Source organism: Chiloscyllium plagiosum, chromosome 15, assembly GCF_004010195.1.
Source record: "Chiloscyllium plagiosum isolate BGI_BamShark_2017 chromosome 15, ASM401019v2, whole genome shotgun sequence".
NCBI classification, from domain to species: domain Eukaryota; kingdom Metazoa; phylum Chordata; class Chondrichthyes; order Orectolobiformes; family Hemiscylliidae; genus Chiloscyllium; species Chiloscyllium plagiosum.
The window spans coordinates 66234278-66244668 of record NC_057724.1 but is presented as its reverse complement, the minus strand read 5'-3'; the positions used below and the strand labels follow the sequence as shown (position 1 = coordinate 66244668).

The 10391-nt window shown below is 44.7% G+C and overlaps 1 protein-coding gene across 1 annotated transcript in view; it reads right to left on the bottom strand.

The window, feature by feature from the left end:
* LOC122557455 (A-kinase anchor protein 17B-like) overlaps nt 1-10391 on the bottom strand; it is a 41138-nt gene that overhangs the window by 14972 nt on the left and 15775 nt on the right. The window contains exons 2-4 of the mRNA XM_043705215.1: nt 6479-7251; nt 5368-5513; nt 1955-2192 (exon numbers count right to left, since the gene is read on the bottom strand). Coding sequence (XP_043561150.1) covers nt 1955-2192; nt 5368-5513; nt 6479-7237 — 1143 coding nt within the window. The 5' untranslated portion in view covers nt 7238-7251. The remainder of the gene's footprint in view (nt 1-1954; nt 2193-5367; nt 5514-6478; nt 7252-10391) is intronic.

The following is a 10391-nucleotide window of genomic DNA, read 5'->3' as shown; positions in this document are numbered from 1 at the left end:
GCGGGGTGGGGGTGGGGGGGTGGGTGGTATTGGATGGGATTGAGGGCAGGGGGGTGGCAGTGTTGGACGGGTTTGGGAGGGCGGGAGGAGGCGGGGGCTTGCATGCGCTGTGGTGCTGCCTTATCTCCTGAACAGGGAGCAGACTTTCCAGAAAACTCTGAACCCCAGAAGAAAGGCATTGAATCAATTAACCGAATAATTAACTATCCAAACGAAATACTGCCCACCCATCTCGTTTGCATAATGAGGTTCCTCTGTATTGATTAAATAAAGTAAACATACTCAGCAAGTCTAAATTAACCTCAACAGGAAAAAGTACAAGGCAATATTTAACTGATATTCACACCAACCTGCCAAAGTTCCGCTGGTGAATCCACTATCTGGTATGGGACTGAGCCACACAGAGTAGAAAGATCCCAAATCAGATCAGTGTTTGGGACCTTTGGCTGGAATAGTACTCTGAACTAGGGCCTGGCAGGAGGGGAAAACTGCATATGAAAACTTTCATATGTTTCTACACTATACTATAATTACTGCAGGGCCCAATAACTGGAGAATGGAAAGAAGGAAATCAAGATGACAAGGCAGAGGGGAAGCTGAAGACTGAGGCAGCTGAAGGTGCGACCATCACTGGTGGAGTGATTACAGTCCGGGATGCACATGGTTCAGTATTACAGCAGTGTAGCTATCCTCAGACATCTATAGGACTGCAGAAAGATAGGTAATGGGTAAAACCTGGAGGGATTGAAAACAAGAATGAGAATTTTATAATGAAGACATTGCTCTAAGGGGCACACATGCTTGGACTGGGAGGGGAGCAAGGTCACAATCCTTTGAGAGAAGCAATTGCTCCTCATCTCTGTTTTAAACCTGCTGTCCCTTATCCTAACCTCTGATTTAACAGTGCCCCGCATCCTCTCTACATCTATTCTGTCAAGCCCTTTTGGCAATTTGCTTCAATTAGATCTCCTCTCATTCCTCTAAATACTAGAATACTATAGACCTAAACTGTTCAATCTCTCCTTATCAGACAAACCTTTTATCTCTGGAATTCTTTGAACTGCCTCCAAAGCAATTACATCCTTCCTCGTAAGGGGACCAAAACCGTAAGCAGTACTCCAGGTGCAGTCTCACTAATGCCTTGTACATTTGTGACAACACTTCCCTACTTTTATACTCCATTCCTTTAGCAATAAATGCGAAACTTCCATTTGCCTTCCTCATACCTGCTGTACCTGCAGACAGGTTTTCTGCAATTCATTCACACAAAAACACCAAGATCCCTCTGCAACGAAGCATTCTAAAGTTTCTCTCCATTTAGATAATAAATTGTCTTTTTATTCTTCATATCACAAAGGATACCCTCACACTGACCAATACTAAACACCATCTGCCAAATTTTAAACTACTGATCTCATCAATTGATGTCCAAATGTAGCCACTTCAAGCAGGCAACTGATTCTCAGGTGTTGAAACTGACCCATGAAGGAGTGGACATTAAAAAGGTATCAGAGAGCTATTACAACAAAGGTATCATGTTCATATGCCAACTTTAATGACACTAGGCCATATAAGGAGATTTAGGTCAGAGCTTTGTTAAAGAGGTCATAGGGAAAGAAATCGAAGTGTGCGGCAGAGGGAAATACCGCAGAGCTAAAGACCGAGGCAGCTGAAGGTATGACCATCACTGGTGGAGTGATTACAGTTAGGGTCAGAACTAAAGCAGTGTAGATATCCTCAGACTGGAGCGGATTAGAGAGACAGGGAATGGGGCAACTCGGAGGGATTGAAAACAAGGGTGAGAATTTTAAAATGATGACATTGCTTGACCAGGAGTTAAATAGTGAAATGGTAACCCCTCGGCATCAATGCCTCCAGGAAAATCAGGACATCTGAGGGAAGAAACGGAGAGGTGAAAGCTGCAGGAGAAATTCACTCAAAGGCAGGTACTTACTTTTGCACTGTTTAAAAGCACAGTGAGAAGCCTGTAAGAGTCCAGCTTCCTCTGAGCGAGCACCAGCTTTCTCTCCTCCCATGCAGTGACCTCCTTCTGCTCTTTCTCATTCTCCAGGTTTAGCTTTGATTGTCTGCTCAGGCGGTGTCTATCCTCCTGCTCTTTCTGCCTGTGCTCCCTCCTCCTCAGCTTCTCTCTCCGTTTCCTCTCCTTTTCCCGCTCTTCCTCCCTTCGTTTCCTAAAGGCAACCATTCTGAAAGTCAATGTGAATTTACACAGAACCATTCTGGGCATTGAGTTTACTTTAGGTTTATTTAACACTAGGGGTATAATTCACCTGTAAAGACAGCTGTGTCCACATTCCCTTTTGACCGCAACTGTACACATGGACCAGAGAATATAGAAATATAGAAAATAGGATAAGTAGGCCATTCAGCCCTTCATTCAACTCAGTAACCTGTTCCCACTTCTCCCCCATATCTTTTGATCCTTTTGTCCCAAGTGTTTTTCCTAACTCCTTCATGCAACCACACAACGTTTTGGCCTTGATTGCTTTTTGTGGTTAAGAATTCCACGGGCGCATTATTCAACACTGACCGAATACTGCCCGTAGAAATTAATTTGACGGAATTATGAAATCCAGGGAAATTCGACGCTGTTCTTTTTTTTAAAAATAGAAGTCTTGAATGCTGGATCAGAAGTCATCCCATATTAGAGTTATAATGAGAGTGTTATTATCAGAATGTTTCACAGTGCCTTGTTTCTCTTTCCATGAAAAGACTTTCTTCCCCATGCATGTAAGTGAAATAGTTTGAAAAATTGTGAAATTATATCCATCCCTCATTCCATCTTCACCATTCTTCTCACAGCTGACCTTTTTGACCTAGCTTTTGGTCACCCTTTCTAAAATGTACTTCGTTGATTCAGTGTCCATTTTCGGCAGATTGCATCTCCAGATAATGCTTCAGAAAAATGTTCTAAGTTGTGCCTACAGACACAAGTTATACAGTCTTAGAATTTTAATAGAATGGAAAGAGGTCCTTCAGCCCACTTTCAGCATCTGCAGAAATTTGCTTTTATCCAGTGTTTAACCCACTGCCAGGAATACCTACCCTGAAGAAGTACTGCTCTTCTCTCCGACAGGAATTTCGTTTGTCTCTCTCCCCCTGTCCACCTTCACTGCTCAGCTTTGACAAAGGGTCAGTTAAACTCGAAACGTCAGCTCTTTTCTCTCCTTACAGATGCTGCCAGACCTGCTGAGATTTTCCAGCATTTTCTCTTTTGGCTTCAGCCCACTGTGTCCACATCATCAAGTACCTATCTATTTTAATCCTATTTCCCAGCACTTGGCCCACAGCCTTGTAGGCTGTAGCATTTCAAGTGTTTATCTAAGCAGTTTTTAAATGTCTTGAGAGTACCTACCCCTCCTACACTTTTAGTTCCAGATATCCTCCATTCTCTGGGTGAAAAGCATTTTCCTCAAATCCCCTCGAAATCTCCTTCCCCGTGTGCTGCAGCAGGATATGCGAGTGCCATGTGATCTATTTTGCACTACAATTCAACGATGTGTAGCTTGTAGAACAATAATTGTTTTTACTGATTCTCAGCTGAGGTCTGAAGAGGGACAATTTTAACCTTAACCTGTCACTTCAGAAATGGCCAGCACTGGGTGCAATGCCAGTTTTACACTCTAGCCGGATTAGTTCTTTTTTAAAAGCTGACAGATAGTGAAATGAAAACTAGCAGTTTATTTTATTCAGAGTATTTTCATACCCAGTGCATTAAAAATGTTCATGTCCTGTAGAAATTATGCTTCGGTTGGTTCTGTAAAGTTGCAACTAAAATAACATTAATGTCTAGTCTTCTATATATGGGAGGTGTTGAGGCAGTTAGTTACATGTGGACATATACAAAAATGTTATGCTGTATGTTTGCAGTAGAACATATATGTTATCTGTATCACAATTACCCTTTCTCAAAAAAAATCTTGCATTTGTATAGTTCCCTTCACACCCTTAAGATAGTTTATTTAGAAGGTAACATGGGAAAGATTACACAAATGGATACACGACCAGTTAATCTACTTTGCTGCTGATGAATGAAGGATGAAATTTCAATTACCTCTCAGTACTTTTTGATCATTTATTGGATATTTCTCTTTCCTCCTTTGCTTTCCCCAAATAGACTACCTCACACTTCTCCTTCTCCAACTCTCTTTGATCAGTCCATTGGCCTTTAGCCACTTTCTTCACTGTCAACTACCCTGTCGAGTTTAATCCTATTCCATTACACACAAGTCCAAATCATTTAAACATATCACAAGTTCAGAGCTGACTGGAAATAGTGTCCCAGTTACAAAAATACCCATTAAACCGCTACCATTTGCTCTGGGAACCAACATTGGATCCAATGATTTTGTACTTTCCTGACCCATCCATGAAGCCAAATCTGATTCTGTACTCATCTAACATTCACACAAGCATTTTTAAGGAGGAGCCAATGAAACAGCACTCAGAAACAAAACAAAAACACACTAAGTTTCTCTTTCTCTCTCTCACGCATAAATATGAGCATCCCACTCTGAAGGAACTACACCAGTACGGTACATAATTAAAGCCCACTGATCAATATTCTTATTAACTTAGCAATAGGAGTTTGACCTAATCATTGAATGTATTTATTTGAAATTCCTGAGCTAAGTTCTACTTATCCATTTATTGGGGATAAATTCTCCATGTTAATTCCCAACCAAGTAAGACAACAATGTTCCAAATATACATAGAAACATCCAAGTGAAAGCTAGACTGGATTCCTTGGTTGCTTGCATTTAGCAACTGAATTTCATGGAGATATTCAATTTCTAAGTTATCCTGTGTGCACTGTATGTTTTACAACGTATTCTGATTCCCTACCCCAACCACTATATAGATCATGCTACCACTAACCTTTAACAGAACAGCTTGCAAATGGGATCATTTATTGTCTAATTTTGACAGTGTCAAATAGGTTCTGCAGATATGAATCCAATGACAAATGTTTCCACCAGCAGGCATTGGTTCAACTATTGGTTTCTGTCCCGACCTCTCTGCTTTCTGAGTGTCCTCTTTTCGTGTGCAGACCAAAATGTTAAAATTTAAGAATTCCATAAATGCTGTTAGAAGTTGGAAGGCATTGGGGTCAGGGTGACAATATCTACCATTTAGTATCAGCTCAACAACTGGTAACCATCACAGTGGAGTACACAAAGCAGAGCATCACACAAAACTGTACAATGGGTCTATACCACTGATTTTGTTGACTGATTATCTAGGTTTGTAGTTATTGCAATGTGGGCTCTTGACTGATTTGGAGACACTGTTCACAAGTTTCTTTTACTCGATATAGTCTCACCCACAAAGTAGATTCTGATTTACCGTTCAGCCTCCTTGGCTTGTTCCTCTTCCTTGTCCCTCCGCTTTTGTTCCTCGCGCTGCTTCTCCAACTCTTGCAGCTTCAACCTCTCCAGGTTTCGCTTTTCAATAGCCGAGTCGCTAAGGTGCTTGGTTGTGTCAAAGGTCACCTGGAAGAGAAAGTACGAGACCGGTCCCTGTACGAGTTACTGCACCTTAAAGCAAGCACACATTAGGAGTAAAGATACTGTTCATCAGAAGGTGGCATGAATAAATCAGCCAACTAGCAGGGAATCAAACTGGTCATATCCCTCAATCTCCAATGTACAGATGCAAACAGGACTAATTAATGAAAATGAAGGAAATTTAGAATAGTCTACTGGGAAGCAGAGATTAGAATTTATTCCTTTCCCAAGGCTAAATAGGTGCATTTTCTTGCTTATTACACAATTAGCCTCCAGTGGCATGTGCTACTATGAAGCAATAATTTATTCTAACAACAAAAGGACTTGCATTTGTATTGCACCTTTTTTTTGCCGAAGCACTTTACAGCCAATGATCACTTCTGAAATGTAGTTACTGCTGTCACTAGTCACTAGTCCTTCGAATTCTCTTCCACAGAGTGGGATGGAGGTTGGGTTAGTGGATATATTGGCCAAGGTAAATTTCTCTTCAACAAGGATTAGAGGTGGAAGCAAGACAGTGCACCTAGAGACACAATCAGTGCAGCCATGATTTCAGTGTACAAAAAACTGAAAAGATTGCAGATGCAGGAAATCGGAAACAAAACCAAAAAAAAGGTAGAGAAACTCAGCAGGTCTGCGGAGAGAAGCAGAGTTAACATTTCAGATCCAATGACTTCTTCAGAATCTTATTAAATGCTGGAGCAGGTCTCAGGGCTGACTGGCCTAATCATGTTACTATTTCCTCTAGTCTTACGTCATGTAGGAAATAAGACAGTCAATTTGCATGTAGCAAGTTCCCACAAACAGTAAGGTGATGCAGCCCAGATAATTGGCTGTATTTTGTGATGCGAACTGAGAGATAATATTGGTCAGGACACTGAGGTTATCATCCTGCTCTGCTTCAAGATATTTAATCATATGTAACAAATGCAAAGATTGTAACTCCATACCTTTATGTTACATGCCACTGCCTTTCCATCATCCCCTTTGTGCATCAGCTTCATTCCCCGTAAGGACTCCATCGCCTTCACAAAGCCTGAATAATCCTGGTATTGGATGTATGCTTCGAAGGTGGGGAGGCCGCCAAGGCTGGAAGTGTTGAACTTCTTCCCTGTCATTTCCTCTCGATAGGGATCCAACATGGGAATGTCAACATTTCGGATCTTTCCAAATCTGCCAAAGACCTTTTGAAGGATCTCTTCCATTGGCTTTTCCCTATTGAGCTGCTTTGAAGAGAGCCACTTGCACGGTAGCCCTTCCATATGGATAGTGTCAGGTCTCTCACCAGGCAAAGCCTCATTCATGCAGTCAGCAGTCTTAAAAAAGGACTCCCAGTCACACGGGCTGGGAAAGTTGACTTGAGTTACAACTGCCAGCACTTTCGCTGTCTCATTGATACCGTTCACTTTAATAGTTTTGTTGTTAAACTTTTCCCAAACAGTTTGAACTTGATTCTTATTTTCAACCTCTGCCTCAAAGCGAATGAAGTCCATTGTGCTGCGTGAGACTTTGAGCGATGTAATCTGATCTGGGTATGCCATTTTCTTCAGGGTCTCCATCACTTCCCAGTTTGAAATGAGTCTTGAGGATAACTTAGTCTTGGGAAATATCACATTGATTGTCAGCCTTGCAATCGGTTTCAAGTATAGACACTGAGGAGCGAAGAGTTCCACAGCATCAGAAGTATCGAACAATCTGGTGGCTGCCATGGCAACATTAAGCTCTGGAGATAAAGAGAAAAATAATTATTAGAAATAAGAATATATTTAGAAAATGTCTTGCAATGAACATTACCATAACTGCCTAGAAAAGCATTAGTGCAAAGCAGTGGCAAGGTCTTTGGATTATTATTTATTGTCAGTGACAGTTACAATGCTGTCATGGGTGGAGTGGGATAGACATCAATCTTCCAACCTCTGCAGTTTGTCCTCAAACCTAGGCCACTCAAAATTCAAAACTAGCCTCCGCCTTTCAATGGTTATAAGGATCTCCTTGGCAAGGGTTTGCAAAGTTTCAACAGCAACCCACACCAGCTAGAAGAACAAGGACAGCAAGTGCATAGGATCACCACCACTAGAATGTTTCCCTTCAAGCCACATACCATGCTGACTCAGAAATGCACTGCTGTTCCTTTAGTATCCGTACAGTCATACAGCATGGAAAAAGACCCTTCAGTCGAATTAGATACATACCAACCATTTTCCCAAACGTGGAGGCACTGTCAGTGTTGTTATATGTGGCACAGGTCTGGCCTATTCCCAGAACCTGTGCCGTCGCAGTCACCCGGGCCATCTTCCAGTTTGTATGGAGATCAAACGTGGCCAGGTTCCGTAGGGACTCGACGTACAATCTCTGGGCAACGGGGGTATAAACACACCAATGCCACCCTCACCCTGATTGCCACCTTTGTGTGTGGCTGCATCAAGCTGTGCGTGGATCCTCGGTACGCAAACACCAAGTGTCACTACGTACTGAGGTTCTACCTGTCCCCGGTGTTGTGAAGGATGGGCCTGGCCTCGCTGCCGCAGAACGCTCCGAGTAGTTGGACCGTTCCGTATCACCTGTCCTTCGTGGAGAAGGGGGGGATGAGACTGTCACACACCTCCTTCTGGAATGTGCCTACGCAGAGGGAGTCTGGAGAGGAATGCAGTGGTGTTTGTCGAGGTTCGTCCCGAGCAGCGCCGTGACGTGGGACTCCGTGCTCTACGGCCTGTTCCCCGGGACGCACACCGAGACGAACATCAACTGTGCCTGGAGGATCATCAACTCGGTAAAGGACGCTCTCTGGGTGCTCCGAAACCTGTTGATCTTCCAGCTGAAGGAGTTGACCCCGAGTGAGTGTTGCAGACTGGCACATTCCAAGGTCCAGGACTACGTGTTGAGGGATGCGCTGAAGCTTGGGGCAGCTGCCGCCAAGGCGCGGTGGGGAAAGACCACTGTGTAAAGTCTGCCTGCCTAACGAAGAACAGGGGGCCCATGCAGTCATTTGGGCTCTGCTGACGCCTCAGCTAATTATATGGGCATATGGTGGAAAAATGTACAGACCTGTAATAAAAAATGACAAATTCTGATTTCTGTATGTACATGTTTACAGATGTATGGCATGACCAACTGTACTGACCATCAAATTATTTTATGAATAAAGTATATTTTTGAAATATAAAAAAAAATTCCCAAACTAGGAGGCACTGTAGTGTTGTTATATGTGGCACAGGTCTGGCCTATTCCCAGAACCTGTGCCGTCGCAGTCACCCGGGCCATCTTCCAGTTTGTATGGAGATCAAAGGTGGCCAGGTTCCGTAGGGACTCGACGTACAAATCTCTGGGCAACGAGGGTAAAAACACACCAAATGCCACTCTCTCCCTGATGGCCACCTTTGTGTGTGGCTGCATCAGGCTGTGCGTGGATCCCAGGTACGCAAACACAAAGTGTCACTACGTACTGAGGTTCTACCTGTCCCCGGTGTTGCGAAGGATGGGCCTGGCCTCGCTGCCGCAGAACGCTCCGAGTAGTTGGACCATTCCGTATCATCTGTCCTTCGTGGAGAAGTTTATGAAGAAAAACACCTTTGACCACAAGTCCATCAGGAAGTGGTCAGCACGTAGTGTCCTTGAGACCCTTCGGGAAAAGGAGCGGGCGGATCCTATCGAGCGGTTCCCTGAGCAGACTGTCAAAGCCATGCGCCAAGTCTTGGGAGGAGCGTATCAGCAAAGTGAGGCAGAAACTGGGCAGATGGAAGCTACGGTCGCTCTCCATCGCGGGAAAAAACCTGGTCATCAGGTGTGAGGCACTGTCATTGCTATTATACGTGACACAGGTCTGGCCTATTCCCAGAACCTGTGCCACTGCAGTCACCCGGGCCATTTTCCAGTTTATATGGAGGTCAAAGATGGACCGGGTCCGAAGGGACTCACTGTATAAAGATCTGGGCAACGGGGGAAAAAATACACCCAATGCCACCCTCACCCTGATGGGCACCTTTGTGTGTGGCTGCATCAAGCTGTGCGTGGATTCCCGGTACGCAAAACCAAGTGTCACTATGTACTGAGGTTCTACCTGTCCCCGGTGTTGCAAAGGATGGGCCTGGTCTCGCTGCCGCGGAACGCTCCGAGTAGTTGGACCGTTCAGTATCACCTATCCTTCGTGGAGAAATTTATCAAGAAAAACACCTTTGACCACAAGTCAATTAGGAAGTGGTCAGCACGTAGTGCCCTTGAGACCCTTCGGGAAAAGGAGAGGGCAGATCCTGTCGAGCGGTTCCCTGAGCAGACTGTCAAAACCATTTGGCAGAATGCCTCATCGCCAGAACCTTCCAACAAGCACCAAGACATGGCTTGGCTGGTGGTGACAAGGGCTCTGCCTGCGAGATCCTTTACGCACGTCCGGACTCTCTGCCACACCACACACTGCCCTCGAAGCGGCTGCGGGGGGGACCAGACTGTTACACACCTCCTTCTCGAATGTGCCTATGCAGAGGAAGTCTGGAGAGGAATGCAGTGGTGTCTGTCGAGGTTCGTCCCGAGCAGCGCCGTGACGCGGGACTCCGTGCTCTACGGCCTGTTCCCCGGGACACACACCGAGACGAACATCAACTGTGCCTGGAGGATCATCAACTCGGTGAAGGACGCTCTCTGGGCGGTCCGAAACCTGTTGATCTTCCAGCTGAAGGAGTTGACCCCGACTGAGTGTTGCAGACTGGCACATTCCAAGGTCCAGGACTATATGTTGAGGGACGTGCTGAAGCTTGGGGCAGCTGCCGCCAAGGCGCGGTGGGGAAAGACCACCATCTAACATCTGCCTGCCTAACGAAGAACAGGGGGCCCATACAGTCATTTGGGCTCTGCTGACACCTCAGCTAATTA